The 14852-nt window shown below is 46.0% G+C and overlaps 1 protein-coding gene and 1 long non-coding RNA gene across 5 annotated transcripts in view; both read right to left on the bottom strand.

The window, feature by feature from the left end:
* LOC141567803 (uncharacterized) overlaps positions 1-5131 on the bottom strand; it is a 34610-nt gene extending 29479 nt beyond the window's left edge. For both annotated transcript variants that reach the window (XR_012490647.1, XR_012490648.1), the window contains exons 1-3: positions 4934-5131; positions 4398-4523; positions 2438-2614 (exon numbers count right to left, since the gene is read on the bottom strand). This is a non-coding gene — a long non-coding RNA (uncharacterized LOC141567803). The remainder of the gene's footprint in view (positions 1-2437; positions 2615-4397; positions 4524-4933) is intronic.
* Positions 5132-10087: 4956 nt separating this feature from the next.
* The window catches only part of DNAAF11 (dynein axonemal assembly factor 11), a 48579-nt gene continuing 43814 nt past the window's right edge, over positions 10088-14852 (bottom strand). For 2 of the 3 annotated variants that reach the window (XM_019724001.2, XM_074316399.1), the window contains one exon: positions 10088-10441. In XM_019724001.2, the coding sequence (XP_019579560.2) occupies positions 10264-10441 (178 nt within the window). In that variant the 3' untranslated portion in view covers positions 10088-10263. The remainder of the gene's footprint in view (positions 10442-14852) is intronic. The other variant, XM_074316400.1, reaches the window with a different exon arrangement.

Here is a 14852-nt window from a genome sequence, read left to right as displayed (position 1 = left end):
CACTGTCTTACAATCGCCATTACCTGCCACGAAGTCTTCCCCTGCTCCCTCGTGTTGGATTTATTTCCTTTGTGTGCACATCCATACATTTTACTTCCATGACAAGTTTTAAATAATCTTTGTGTAGCATTTCACAGTTTTCTAAGCACTTTATACATGTGTTATTTAATCCTTACAACTTATGACATTATCCCATTAGTTGTTGCAAGACTTATTCATGTGGCAGTCACTGGTAGTCTGCACCCCAAATTCCCAGTTCTCCTCTTGGCACATCATAGTGTTGCATGTCCCTGCCCCTGTGAAGTTAAGTGCAGCCACGTGACTTTCTTTGGCCAAGAAAACAGAACTGATATGTCATTTCTGGGCTAGGCTGCAGCTGGCCACACTCTCTTTTTCTGTATACCATGGTGACCAGCAATATTTGAGGCTGTGACTATTCTGACAGCCTGGATTCTCTGCCAGGTGCTAAGTATACAAGGTGGGTAAGAGTTGGTCCACTTGGTCTTAGAGAGGATTTTACGAATTTGACCTCAAAGGCAAGGAAATTAAAAGCAAAAATAAATGAATGGGACTATATCAAACTAAAAAGCTTCTGCACAGCAAAAGGAATCATCAACAAAACAAAGAGGCAATCAACCAAATGGGAGAAGATATTTGCAAACAACACCCCCAATAAGGGGCTAATATCCAAGATATATAAAGAACTCATACAACTCAACAACAAAAAAACAAACAATCCAATTAAAAAATGGGCAGAGGACCTGAACTGACACTTCTCCCAAGAAGACATACAAACGGGCCAACAGATACATGAGAAGATGCTCAAGGTCACTAGCTATTAGGGAAATGCAAATCAAAATCACAATGAGATACAACATCACACCTCTTAGAATGACTATCATCAACAAGACAATAACAAGTGTTGGAGAGGCTGTGGAGAAAAAGGAACCCTCATACACTGTTGGTGGGAATGCAGACTGGTGCAGCCATTACAGAAGACAGTGTGGAGGTTCCTCAAAAAATTAAGAATAGAATTACCATATGACCCAGCAATCCCTCTTCTATCTACCCCAAACATCTGAAAACATTTATCCATAAAGATATATGTACCCTAATGTTCATTGCAGCATTATTCACAGTGACCAAGACATGGAAACAACCAAAATGTCCTTCGATAGATAAATAGATAAAGAAGATGTGGTATATATACACAACGGAATATTACTCTGCCATAAGAAAGGATGAAATACTGCCATTTGCAACAGCATGGATGGATCCTGAGATTATCATGCTAAGCAAAATAAGTCAGACAGAAAAAGCTGAAAACCATAGGACTTCACTCATATGTGGGATACAAAACTGAAAACAACAAAAGAATAAGACAGACAAATGAGAAACAAAAACTCATAGGCACAGGCAACAGTCTAGTGGTTACCAGAGGGTAAAGGGGGAGGCGGGTGGGAGATGACAGTAAGGGGGCTCAAATATATGGTGATGGAAGGAGAACTGACTCTGGGTGGTGAACACACAATGCAATATGTAGATGATGTATTACAGAACTATACACTCGAAACCTATATAATTTTATTAACCAATGTCACTCCAATAAATTTAATAATAATAATAAAAAAAAGAGTTGGTCCAGCCTTGGCGGAGCTCATGGGCCAGGGCAGAATTACCAGTGCTGGTGTGAGTGCATTAGCACTAGCACAGAGATTACTGCGATAAAATGAAATCATTGCTATAATGGAAATATTTTCAAAATAATGAAGTTATGTAGGAGAAAGGCCCTAAAGTTGCCTAGAGAGTTCATGGAAATAGTTATATTTAAACTAATACTTGAAGGATGGATAAATGTTAGCCAGGTCAAAAAGTTGGAGTGGGCTGTTTCAAGTAGCATGTGAAAGCTGCAGAAGAGGTGGAGGAAATGAACAGCCTCCCAAAGAGATGGTGATGCAAGATGCACTCTTGTGTCTTTGTAAACACTTATTATGGTCCCATTTTTACTGATAGCACAAAGTTAGCACTGAGGAAATGACTGTTCCCGAATGCCTCTCTTCCCACGTGAAACTCTATATTGTTTCTGAGGTCAGGGATGAGAAACATTTCATCTTCTCTATAGAAATGTTGTATTAGAGACCTAGCTCTCTGTTCCCCAATGTCCGTCTCTTGATCCTTTCTTCAGTTCTCTAGGAGCAGGCCAGCAAGTATGGGGACCAAGCAGAGGCCAATGGAGGAGCCAGTTTCTCCTTCTTGCTGGCTTGCACCAGCTATTCTGAGCAATTCTCTTGGCCCCTCTTTCCCTTGGCTTTGACAAGGGTGGAAACCTTCCACACATCCTCCATTCGCTAACCGATGGGTGAGGACAGAGTAGGAAAGGAGAACTAGAACTTCTCTGTGGCGTTCCTGTATTTCCCAAGCAGGTATCTTCACCTACCTTTCAGGATTCCACTGATACTGTCAGATGGTGCTGATGGAGATGGGACTTGGAGGTGGTGGTGGTAGGTGCTGTTGTGCTGCCATGGCACCTCTCAGTGAGCCCTGAGGAAGTGGCCAGGTAGCATGCGAGCCGCCTAAGGTCTTCTGTTTTCAGTTGTGCCCTTAGTTTTCTATTCTAGGGAGAGAAAGCGAGGTCCCGTTCAACTCTTAACAGCATCCTTTCACATATATGACATTTTCTGTCCATTCTATGAGTTACCAATTATTTTAAAAAATAACTGCAATATAGATGAAGACTATACCAAAATACAACACTGCACCCTGCCTTTTCAGCCTAACATTTCAATAGAACCACTTCCATGATTTTTCAACTTCTTTCTAAAAATAATCTCTCACATCTATAGTTTACTCCACCGTTGCTCCACTGGATATTAGATGCTTGAAAAAAATTCCAGCACCATAAATAGGGTTGGGATGAATGTCACTGAGCCAAAGATATTTTTATGTGATTCTGATTATTTCCTAAGATTAGGTGACCAGAATTAAAACTTTGAGGTCGTAGGATATAAACATTTTTAATATTCTTGCTACATCTTGAGACTGGTCTTTCCAAAAATGCTGTACCACTTTACACTGCTGCCAGCAACAGGTGTGAGAAGCCAGCTGTGATGGATTTGAAGGGGAATCAAAGACACACAGGCTTTCCCTGTCCTCAGACAATGACATCATCTCTTTGTGTCGCTGCCAAAAACAAGTCTCTGTCGGGTGGACTGTGAAGCGTGACTGCTTTTCAAGCCAACGGAAGGCTCTCAAAAGTGAGATTCTACTTTTTTTTTCAAGTGAGCGGGTGGCCAGCTGGCTCTGGATCTGAGCTTAGACAGAGGAACGTTTGAGCTGAGATACAAAGATTTGTTTGTTTGTTTTTAAATTGAGAGATTCGCGCGAGGGTTTTCTTTTTTAACATCTAAAACCTTCTTCAACAGAACAGGAATTCAGCATAAAAGAGGGGTTTCCGAACTGAGTTCAAATTCTGACTCATTAGCTGCGTGGTCTTGAACGTCATAGGTAACCTCTGTAATTGAACTTCCTTCACTGTATACCGAGATTACTAAGCCTCACCTCTACATGTCGCTGAAACATGTCCCTGCCCAGTCCTCTCCTGAATTCCTGACCCCATCTGCCTACAGGACAGCCCCTCACTGGCTACCCAGGAGGAGTTTGCAATTCAGCATGGCCCCGGCTGAAGCCCAGCTTCCACTGCCCCAGACGAAGACTCCGTCGCATTCTTCCAGGCCTCTGTTCACGCTGACTCAGACAAACACTTCACTGTCACCCTCAAACCCCCCCCCCTCAAAAAACATACACTCCGTGTGCAAATCCTAAGGCGTTTCTCCTAAAAATAGATGGAGAATCATCACTTCTCCCAACCTTTGCCACTACCCCCTAATCCAAGCCAGCACTGTCTCTCTCTGGATTGTCACCCCCGCTTCTAACAGGTCCCTGGCTTTTCCCCTCGGCCCGTGGGAGCAGCCAGAGCGGCCCTTTGCCACAGTCGCACACAGGCTCCCACCCTTCGCTGTCCTCCCCCACTCACTGCGAGCTGACAGAGCTCCGTGAGGTCCCTCATAATCCGGCCTCATTAACTCCCAGACCACATGTCCCTCACCTGGCTTGCCCCTCCCCCTCCAGCCATGTGGCCTCCTGGTCACTCTTCCAAGGAACTAGGTCATTCCCACCACAGTGCCCTCACATCTATCTATTCCTTCATCTTCCCTTGGAACCCTCTTCCCCAAGAAGTCCATTCTGAGCCTGACAACTCACTGACTTCTTGTCTTAAATGCCGCCCTCCCTGATCACATCATGTAATATTCCAGCCCCGGTGGTATTATTCTCTGTCCCTTTCTCTTGCTTGTTTTTCTCCATACGTTTTACACGACAGGGGTGGCTTGTTTACTTACTTGTTTGTCTGTTTATTTATATTCCATCTCCCTTCAGTAGAATGGAAACTCCATAAGTCAGAGCTTTTTGTCTGTTTTGTTGATTGCTGTATCCTCAGCCTGGAACACGCCAAGTGCTCAATCCAACTTTGCCAGAAAAAAATGAAGGGCACAGAGTAGATGTTTCATCAGTGTTATCATGATCATTTTCGGAATATTAGATTAACCTCACTTAACTAAGGATGTGCTGAAAAGCTCGATTTTCTGGTTTATCATGCATTATGCCATTGTTGATGAAAGAACCCATTTTAAGTTGTATTTTTGAAAGTAATTCTTCCTTAAAAATGATGATTGATTAAAATGACTCTTACTTGCTCACTTAACACCCGAAGCTCATGGAATGGGCTTCATCGGGCCTAATGGTAACACAAGGGCAGGTCTGCAGGCTCTAGGCAGCAAGCACCACCTCTGCCTGTCTCCTCTGTGGAGCTCTGGCCAAATCTTAGACAGGAATGGAACAGTGGCGAGGACAGGCCCAGCAAGCCCTGCTCACTCACCTGCTAGGAAGTCGGAGGTCTTCCCTTTCGATACAGGCAGAAGCTGGCAGTGTTCTCGCTTGTGCTGTGATGGCTGAGCTCCTTTCTCACTGACTTCATGGTGTAGCCTGTGTACTGAGCGGGGTTCAGGCCTGGGCTTAGATCCTGGCTCTTCTGCTAAGGAGCTGTGTAATCCTGGGGAAGTAACTTCCCTGCAAAATCTGCTTACCTGTAAAAGAAGAACCTCATGGCATTGCTCCCCGGATTAGAGGTGAGGTTTGCACGCTCCTCGTCCCATGCCTACTGCACAGCTGGCTCTCAGGGTTCAGTTCCAACACCACATGGTTTTAATTACTCAGTACTTTGTATACATTATTCCTCTCTGTCATCAAAATAATCACCACCATCATCATCCCATCATCACCATCATCACCATCATCACCATCACCACCATCATCACCACCACCATCACCACCATCACCATCACTATCGTCTTGATAACAGTTACTGACGTGACTACTATATGCCAGTACCAACATATGCATTTAACCCTCACACCAACTCTCTGAGATCAGCATTATTAAAAAAACTTCTTTTACAGACGAGGAAGCAGGCTCAAAGGGGGTATGTAGCATTCCAAGATCACACAGCTAGTAAGTGACAAACAAGGATGTGTTCAATCCTTGTGGGAACACATATTTTCTAGGACTTTCTATGTTACCACACTGCTTCCCTCAGCTACAACCCTCCCTTCCACTACCTGGCCCCTCTGCAGTGTAGGGGAGGCTAGTCCAGGTCCTGGGACAGACAGCCCTGGCCTGAGTTTGCTCTATTTTGTGAACAGCTGAATGAGTCCATTTAATTTCAAATAAGATTGTTAGTCCTTGTACATAAAGCTTTTAAACACTGAGACTTGTCGCTTTGGGAATCCCTGGTGTTCACACTAGGGAGAAAATTCACAGGCGGGGCTGAGCACAGGTTGGGCTGCCTGAAGATCTACTTGGAGGAAGCGCCACTAGGGGGCTTCCACTGAGCTCCCCTTTATTCTAACAGCACCCCCCCAGCTCCTCTCCCACCCAGCGTGGGGGGCCCCACAAGTTAGATCCAGCCCTGGAGGCAGGGGTAGGGTTATCACAGTGCCTGAGAGTTTCCCCGACCCGGTCCCATTAGCACAACTCACAATTAATCTATCTGGTTGCCTGGAGACATAATGGGCTCTATTTATGGGGTGAGCCGTGTACAGAACAGTTCTGATTGGGAACAACCAGCTCAGGAAGCCATGGGCCCTGAGTTGTGTCTGGCTGGAGGTGCAGGGCAGAGAGCAACCAAAGGGAGCCGAGTGCTCAGGCCGCTGGTGGGCAAGGACGACTTCACCTTCTCTGACCTTCGGATTCTGCTGATGGCTAACGCAGACCTGCTGATATTTCTGCTGAGTTTCCATTCCTGTCTGCAGTCAGCAGCTGAGGGGGTGCTAACTGCATTCAGGTAACACTTCAGAAGGTAATTTCACACACTGCCTCAGTGCTGATGAGGCACTATTAATTTGGGGACACTTTAACACACTTCACTGTGCCAGCTTAGCAACCAGGATAATTAACGGGGGGGAAAAAAGAGTTAGGGGTTGATTTAAAGAGACATCGCAATGAAAAAAATCAAGAGTCACTGCAAATGTTTTGATACAAAGAAAGAGTTTAGGATTCTTTATATGTCAGTGGAGGTAAGGGGGCAATCTTGTTGCTATATGTATATGGAATTTTGTATATTTTCCTTACAAATCAGTATGGTGTAGTATAAAACTCACGTGCATAGTAGGAAGTGCATGGGTTTAAAATAAGATAGATTTGAGTTTCGATCCAGACTGTGTTCTTAGTTAAACAATGTGAAGTCACTCAATTTCAGCAAACCCCACATTCCTTGTCTCTACAATGGGGCTATTACGCCCAACAACACAGGGTTATTCTGATCGGGGATTCCTATAGATGGCATTGTGTTGGCCCCGCGGTACATACTTTATGAAGGGTTTATAAATGTTAGTCAAGTAGGAGAACTTTCCAGACTAGAAAAGCATTTTTGAAGTGCATTCTGTGAATCCAGGGTTTTTTGGTTATAAATAAATATCACCAGAGTTGGGGGGGAAGTGGGAGTGGCAGAAGAGGGTAAAGAGGGTCAAATATACGGTGATGGAAGAACTGACCCAGGGTGGTGAACACACCATGTGATATACAGATGATGTCTTACAGAATTGTACACTTAAAACCTATAAAATTTTACTAACCAATGTCACCCCAATAAATGTAATTTAAAAAAGAAAAGAAAAGAAATGGCATTACCTTCCTGTGCAAGGACTTGGCAAACAGGAGTCCCGGAGCCCGGGTCTAGGTAAAGGGATGTTGTCCAGTGCCGGCTCACCTGGGCATCTGGAGCCAGGCCACGGGCAGCAACGCTGATGCATAAAGGGAACCCGGCTTTCAAGTGCAGAACATTCAGCTTCTGGAGGTTCCGAGTAGGGCGGTGACGTGAAAGACAGAAACTGTGTGGTCAACGTGGGCGCGTCCTTTGAATTGTGCAGCACGGGCACGCCCCACGCAGGCTCTCGGGAGCCACTCATGATTCAGACACATGTAGCCCGGCTCCTGGGGAGACAGGGAAGAAATAAAGGGGAATAATCCAGAGGCTGTGGCAATGAGCAACAACCTAGATGGGTAAGTCATGAAAATGCATGGTGTTAAGACGTGTGGGGGTACAATAAATAGCACCCCTGTTTTACTGCCCCAGTTCTGATTCACTGAGACAAAATCAAGGAGTATGATACTAAGGATATTCCTTCTCGTGGACGAGGAGGGTGGCACCACCACCCTACTCCCACCCAACCCTGAGAAGGCTCACTGGGCTCTGGGACCCAGCACAGATGCCACTGACATAGGATCACGTATACTCTCAGGGATGGTGACAACTTTGGTGTAGTGGGCAGGGTGGGTGCCCAGTGGCCTCACAACAGGTGGGGCCCAGATCTCGTCTTCTGGCCACCGTCAAGGGTGGCATTCATATCGAGGAGGGGTGGGGGTCGCGTTGATATAACAGATGATGGGAGATGAGTGCAGACAGCGGATGTGGGTTTGGAGGAGACCAAAGAAGCAGTTTTGGAGGCAGAATTGACAGGATTTAGTTACCAATTGAATGTGGGACACAGGAAGCAGTGATGGTGTCTTCTAATCTGGGTGAATAGAAACTGAATCCATAAGATGAAAGCCAGAAGGCAAGAAGCAGAAGAAGGTGACGTGGCAAGACAAGGTGAGTGAGGATGATGAAGGGAACGTGGGACCAGGAGAAGAGAGTCACTTCAGGAATGTGTCTAAAACCTCAAATGGAGATTTCAGGGGCATCAGCCCAGAGCTGGCGGTAGAAGCCATGGGAACGGACCCAGGTATTTAAGGAGAGGGAGACCGTGCACATGGAGACAAGAACGGGCTGAAGGGATGGCCCTAGGACGGCATGGTGTGATGGCTGCAGGGAGCGGTCACTCAGCAGAAAGAGGATGGGAACTGGAGAGTGGCCCTCAGAAGACAATCTCCCTGGTACCTGATGTGGCTCCTTGCACCTAGTAGGGTGCTCAGCAGGGGTGTGCTGAGTGAGGGACCCATCGGCAGGGCAAACTGCAGCTTATCTCTAACACCCAGGAAACACCAGACCACGCGAAAGGAGCAAAACTTAGGGAGTAGATGTCTGGAAGAACAGCGAGTCTGAGCTGAGGTCTGCTACAACCGTGACAGACACACTGGCCTGTCCTGTGTCCACTGGAGACGAGGTAGCACTTTCCATCCATGGTGTCAGGCAAGCTGTGACAGACTGCCAGCAGTGACAGATACACACGGCGTGTGGCAGCCCCAGCGGTAGAGTGGAGGGCAATTCTCCCATGGCAAGGATGAGGGTGGACTGCACTCAGGCCCTGGGGCTTGGGCGACAAACACACCTCCCCTAGTGGTCACTGCCCGTGGTGTCCTATTGACATTCACAGGCCACTCCCATGGGGGCGGGTCCTGCTGCGGGGCTCATCCCGGTAGCTGGGAGCAGGATGCGGAGAGATGAATGACTGTGCCGGGGACAGTGGGACATGATGGGCCATCGTGCTGCTCAAGAAAAACTTGAAAAGCAGGAGAAAAAATGCCCAGACTGGAGAGCGTTTGGGCATTGGGAACAGAAGATGACATCACAGCCCGTGAGATTTCCTCTCTCCCAGGGACTAGGGGATTAAGTGTCTCCTGCCCCTGATGGTGCCGACGTGGGGGCGTGAGCAAGGAGCCTTCTCCACGTCCGAAATGAGCGAAGGCAGAGTGCAAAGGCTCAGTGACGCAGGGGACATCTGGAAAACACAGACAGCACCAGCTTCCAAGGTCACAGACTATTATTGGTGTAAATTTAATATTGAATGTTCATCTTGCAGCCAGAATCAAAGCACAACATTTCTTCGTCTCCCACTCTGATTTTGCTCTTCCTTCATCATGGGTGACCCTTCCCAGCATCTGGGTGAGGGTTTAGGCCGATCCCACAACGTTTAGGTGTGACTCCTCCAGAAGAGGAATAACCATCACCCAAACACAGATAAGGTGACACGTAGGACTCAGCGTATCCTGTCTGAGGAGTGGATCGTGTCTTAGCCAGCTCAGGCTGCTCTAACAAAATACCACAGACTTGGGAGCTGAAACAACAGACATTTCTTTCTCACAGTTCTGGAGGCTGGAAGTCCAAGGTCCAGTTCTGGCCGATTTGGTTCCTAGTGAGGGCCTCTTCCTGGCTTGCAGATGGCCGCGTTCTTGCTGAGTCCTCACATGGGTTGGGGGCGGGGGAGAAGAGGGGGGAGGGAGGGGGAAGGAAGGACGGGCGCTGTGGTCTCTCTTCCTCTTCTAAGGACGCTAATCCCTCCATGGGGGCCCCATCCTCATGAGCTCATCTAAAACCTTATCACCTCCCGAAGTCCTCACCTCCTAATACCATCACATTCAGGGTTAGGGCTTCAGCACGTGAATTGGGGCTGAAGGGGGACACAAACAATCATTCCCCAACAGCATTGTGTTTGCTTGTTTAAGGGAGAACTGCATGAGGTGAGTCCTACGATTTACTGACCATTTCACGAGCCAACCCTTTATTCTAGACAAATGATGAGTTACGGTGTACTTAAGGCACACTTTTTTATTTTAAAGTAGCTTAAGCATATTACTGGAGAGAGTAAGAGCTAACACACTGCAGTGGTGCTACTGACAAATAACTCGGTGTTTACCCCCTAAATGATATGCACACACTCTCTGCACTGAGCAAAGCTGGGCCTGGCGGGTCAGTCACTGCCGCCCCACGTTTCAGATCAGTGGGGGGACTTCGGGGTTATCTTCAAAGTCGGGATCGCCCTCACTCGGTGTAATTGTGGGTTCAGATCGGACTCTTCTGGGCACGTGTTTCTCCCCCTGAACTATGTGAGCCACATCAGGGAAGGAATGCTTGCTAGGGTCCACTTCCAGTCTCTCAACTTGCTGGCTTCTGTAGCAGTGAAAAAGGGAAAAGGCAAATGATGTGTCATTTAAACTTAAATTTCAAACAGGTTCAACTCACTCGCGCATCTATTCAGCAACCATTGGCAAGTGCTATCCCTGGAACATAGGAGGGACTGCCCCTGGTTTCAAGGAGCTTAGAGCCTTGGAGAAGCAAGAATCTGCCTCTGGGAGTAATAGTCACAAGGTGCTAAAAGGTGCTACCGGGCTGTGCGAATGCACGGCAGCTGGAGGACAGGTCACCTGGGCAATTCTGCTCACTTCCAAGCCCACAGCCAGGGGCGTCAGAGAATCACTCCCGCAGGCCTTCCTCCTGAGTGGAGGTAATCAGGCTCACGGACCCTGTGTCAGACAATCCCACCTGCCATGCTTTGGCAGGGGCATTTCTGGGCCAATTCAGGTGCATAGCAGAGCTCCGCCCACCAATTTCCCCTCCCACAAAACCCTGCTGCTACTGTTCCCACCTAGTCCTTTTGGCAATGGCTGCCATGAACCGAACACGGAAGGGCCAACGGTTCCCATTATCGTAGTTGTAGACACTCTGGATAATACAGGCCACTGGGCTGCTTTTCTGGCAATTTCGATTCCAAAGACCTGGAGCTTGGCCCACTAATTGGTATTTATATAGCGTTCCCCAGTGATTCTGATGACCAAATTATTTTGCCATTGCTACGCTACTTATTCAGTCAGTTATTCAGCAGATATATAGTAAGTGCCTGCTATACTCCAGACACCAGCAATCCCAGGGGGTGTGCAAACAGATGAGCTTCCAGGTGACATCTAATAGGGCAGTACGGTGCTCCGATATAAAATTTATCCCATTGCCATGTAATTGTCCATCATTGGTCCATTTCTCTACTAGACTAACATCATTGAAGCAGAGGGTTTGTCTTTTTCATCTTGTATCTGTGACATACAGCCTTACTGAATAAATCCTTGTTGAATACATGAAAAAAATCAGTATACTATTGTTGGAAAATGAAATTCAATAAGCCATTATCTGTGACCTAAAGAAAATCACAGTCAGTCTAACCCTGGAGTTCCAAACTGATGTCCTCAGACAAAATTCATGCAGGGGACACGATTGGTCGGTGGGAGGGAGGTTGGATTATCTTTGGAAAGTATTCACTCTGTGTTGTTCTCGCAGCTTGTCCCACTCCCCCCACCCCATCCTGTAATCTGCTCAGCCCTTGAAGGCATTTGAGTCTTTGATTCCTCTTAGCATTTTGACTAATCCACACAGACCTGCTGACGAAAATGACAAAGTAGACAAAGAGTATAAAGGAGTATATTCTCACTCAGATGGTCCACTATAAACTATGCAGCAAATTATAGTTTTCAAAAGCTGAACAGTACCGTCATTATTTAATACAGCTGTGCTTTTTAATTACTATGTTCTTATCTAAAAGGCTATGATATCAGTGGCTTAATTAAGGAAATGTCTAAATTCAGCTGTTATAATTATGCTGCCCTTGACTTTGTGGAGTTCAAAGAAGAACTAAATAAATGGGGAGAAATCCCATGTTTATGGGTAGAAAGATTCAATATTGTCAAGATGTCAGATCTTCTCAAATTTATCTATACAGTCAATGCAATCCCAATCAAAATCCCCGTAAGTTATTTGGTGGATATGGACAAACTGATTGTAAAGTTTGTATGCAGAGGCAAAAGACTCAGAAGGCCCAGCACAATATCGGAGGAGAAGAACGAAGCTGGAGGACTGTTACTCAAAGACTCACTATGCACCGACAGTAATCAAGACAGAGTGTGGTACTGGCAAAAGAATAAAAAAATAGATAAACGGAACAGAAGAGAGCCCAGAAATAGACCTCCATAAATACAGTCAACTGATCTTTGACATAGCAGCAAAGACAGCACACTGGAGCAAAGATAGTCTCTAACAAATGGTACTAGAAATACTGGACTTCCACATCCAAAAACAAAAAAAATCGAGACACAGACCTTACAACCTTCACAAAATTAACTCAAAATGGATCATTGACCTAAACCCAAAATGCAAAACTATAAAACTCCTAGAAGGTAACATGGGGGGGAAAAAACCCTAGAAAACCTTGGGTATGGTGATGATACACCAAAGGCATGATCCTTGAAAGAAATAATTGACAAGTTGGACGTCGTCAAAATGAAAAACTTCTGCTCTGTGAAAGATAATTTTGGGAGAATGACAAGACAAGCCACAGATTGGGAGAAAATATTTACAAAAGACATCTGATAAAAGACTATTACCCCAAATATACAAAGGACTCTTAAAACTCGACAATAGGAAAACAAACGCAATTGAACCATAGGCCAAAGACCTTCCACAGACACCTCACCAGTTTAGTTAGATGTGCAGTTGGCAAGAAATGTATGAAAAGATGCTTCATACTATGTCATCAGGGAAATGCAAATTGAAACACCGAGATACCACTACGGAACGGAATGGCCAAAATCCAAACACAGACAACAGCAAATGCTGGCAAGGATGTGGAGCAACAGGAACGCTCATACCTTATTGGCGGGGATTAAAAACGGTGCAGCCAGTTTGGAATACTGTCCGGCAGTGTCCTATGTAACAAAACATACTCTCACCATATGACCCAGCAACCGCACTCCTTGCTATTTACCCAAAGGGGTTGAAAACATACCCACATAAAAACCTGCACACAATGTTTACAGCAGCTTTACTCATGATTGCCAAAAACAAGAAGCAAGCAGGACGTCCTCCAGCAGGTAAGTGGATAAATAGACTGGTGCCTTCAGGCAATGGAATACTGTTCAGCGCCTAAAAAAATGCACTCTCAAGCCATGAGAAGACATGGAGGAACCTTAAATGCATGTTACTAAGTGAAAGAAGCCAATCTGAAAAGGCTACATACTGTGTGATTCCAGTTGTATCACAGTTTGGAAAAGGCAGAACGATGGTGACAGTAAATAGATCAATAGTTACCAGGGGTTGAGGGGAGCGAAGGATGAATGGGCAGAGCACAGAGGATATTTAGGGCAGTGAGGCTATCCTGTGTGATACTATGATGGTGGGTACACGTCATTATACATTTGTCCAAACCCAGAGAATGAATGACCCCAAGTTTGAACCCTAATGTAAACTCTGGACTTTGGGTGACAATGATGTATCTATGTAGGGTCATCATGGTAACAAATGTACCACTCAGATGGGGGACGTTGACCATGGGGGAGGCTGTGCATGAATGGGGGCCATGGGTGTATGGGAAATCTCTGTGCCTTCTGCTCAATGTTGCTGTGAACCTAAGACTGCTCTAGAGATGAAAATCTGTTTAAAAAAAAAAAAAAGTTACCATGAAGAGAGTAAGAAGGCAAGCCCAAGAGTGGACCACGTTTTATAATCCTGGTTCCACCACTCACTTAGCAACTTTGTGACTTTGGACAAAGTAATCCCTCTGGTCTTCAGTACATTAGGAATAACAGGATTTCTCTTGCAGTTATTTTGAATACTAAAGATAAGACGGTACACAGCATCCTACAACACTGAGTGCAGGGACGGCACGCAATACTCAACAGATCCATTTTTGAGGAAGTTGGCTGTCATCGTGTCCAGTGCCACTGGATCACAAGAGGTTGCCAAATCTGTTACCTCCCCCCAAAACGTGACCCATCCCGTGTTGATGAACAAAACCCTCCTCCATGTGTTCTGCTTCCATCCACTCGGCTTCCACAGCGCGAGGAAAGGACCACTCTGGCTGTGACAGGCTCGAGGGGCCCATCCCGCCCTCCCAGCGTACTGGTGCATCTGCAGTCCTTCTTCCCCTTAAACTACGACCTGCCCGACCTCATTTCCACGTGCAGCCTTAGTGGGCAGCTGTTTGGCTAACGGGTTTGCCCAGCCAGAGGCTGAGGTCATGTGGATAACGAAGCTTGTCAACGATTCGGGAGCACCACAAACAACCCTCACATAGACATACTATGGATGGTTGTGAGGTGATCATTCCTCAGGAGTAACGATGAAAAAGAAAGACTTCTCGAAAATAACATGAGAGGTATTACTAGGAAGGGTGGTGCGAAGACATCCCTAGTCATCACATGTAATCACAGTGATGGTAGTTTTCCTGGGGTCCGCAAGCTCCCCACTGTTTGGCTTCCCATCCCTACAATTCCTCCCAAATTAGATTCAGACTCTTTACATGTGCTGATGCTGCTGGGGGTTAATTATGACCATGAATATTCATGATGACTGTATATTACACATGTATCTGGAATGGAAATCACTAAGTTAGGAAATACATGAGTGGACTTCCAAGGTTAAAAACAGCTCCCCACTTTGCAGTAGGAATTCAATTCTATACCTGTTCAAATCAATCCTACGTTTGAAAATCCCTACCAAACTTCAACAGTTGTCTTTGAATATACAGCTGCCCGATTGC

Source organism: Rhinolophus sinicus, linkage group LG12 (genome assembly GCF_036562045.2).
Source record: "Rhinolophus sinicus isolate RSC01 linkage group LG12, ASM3656204v1, whole genome shotgun sequence".
NCBI lineage: Eukaryota > Metazoa > Chordata > Mammalia > Chiroptera > Rhinolophidae > Rhinolophus > Rhinolophus sinicus.
This window is presented reverse-complemented; position numbering and strand designations above follow the sequence as displayed.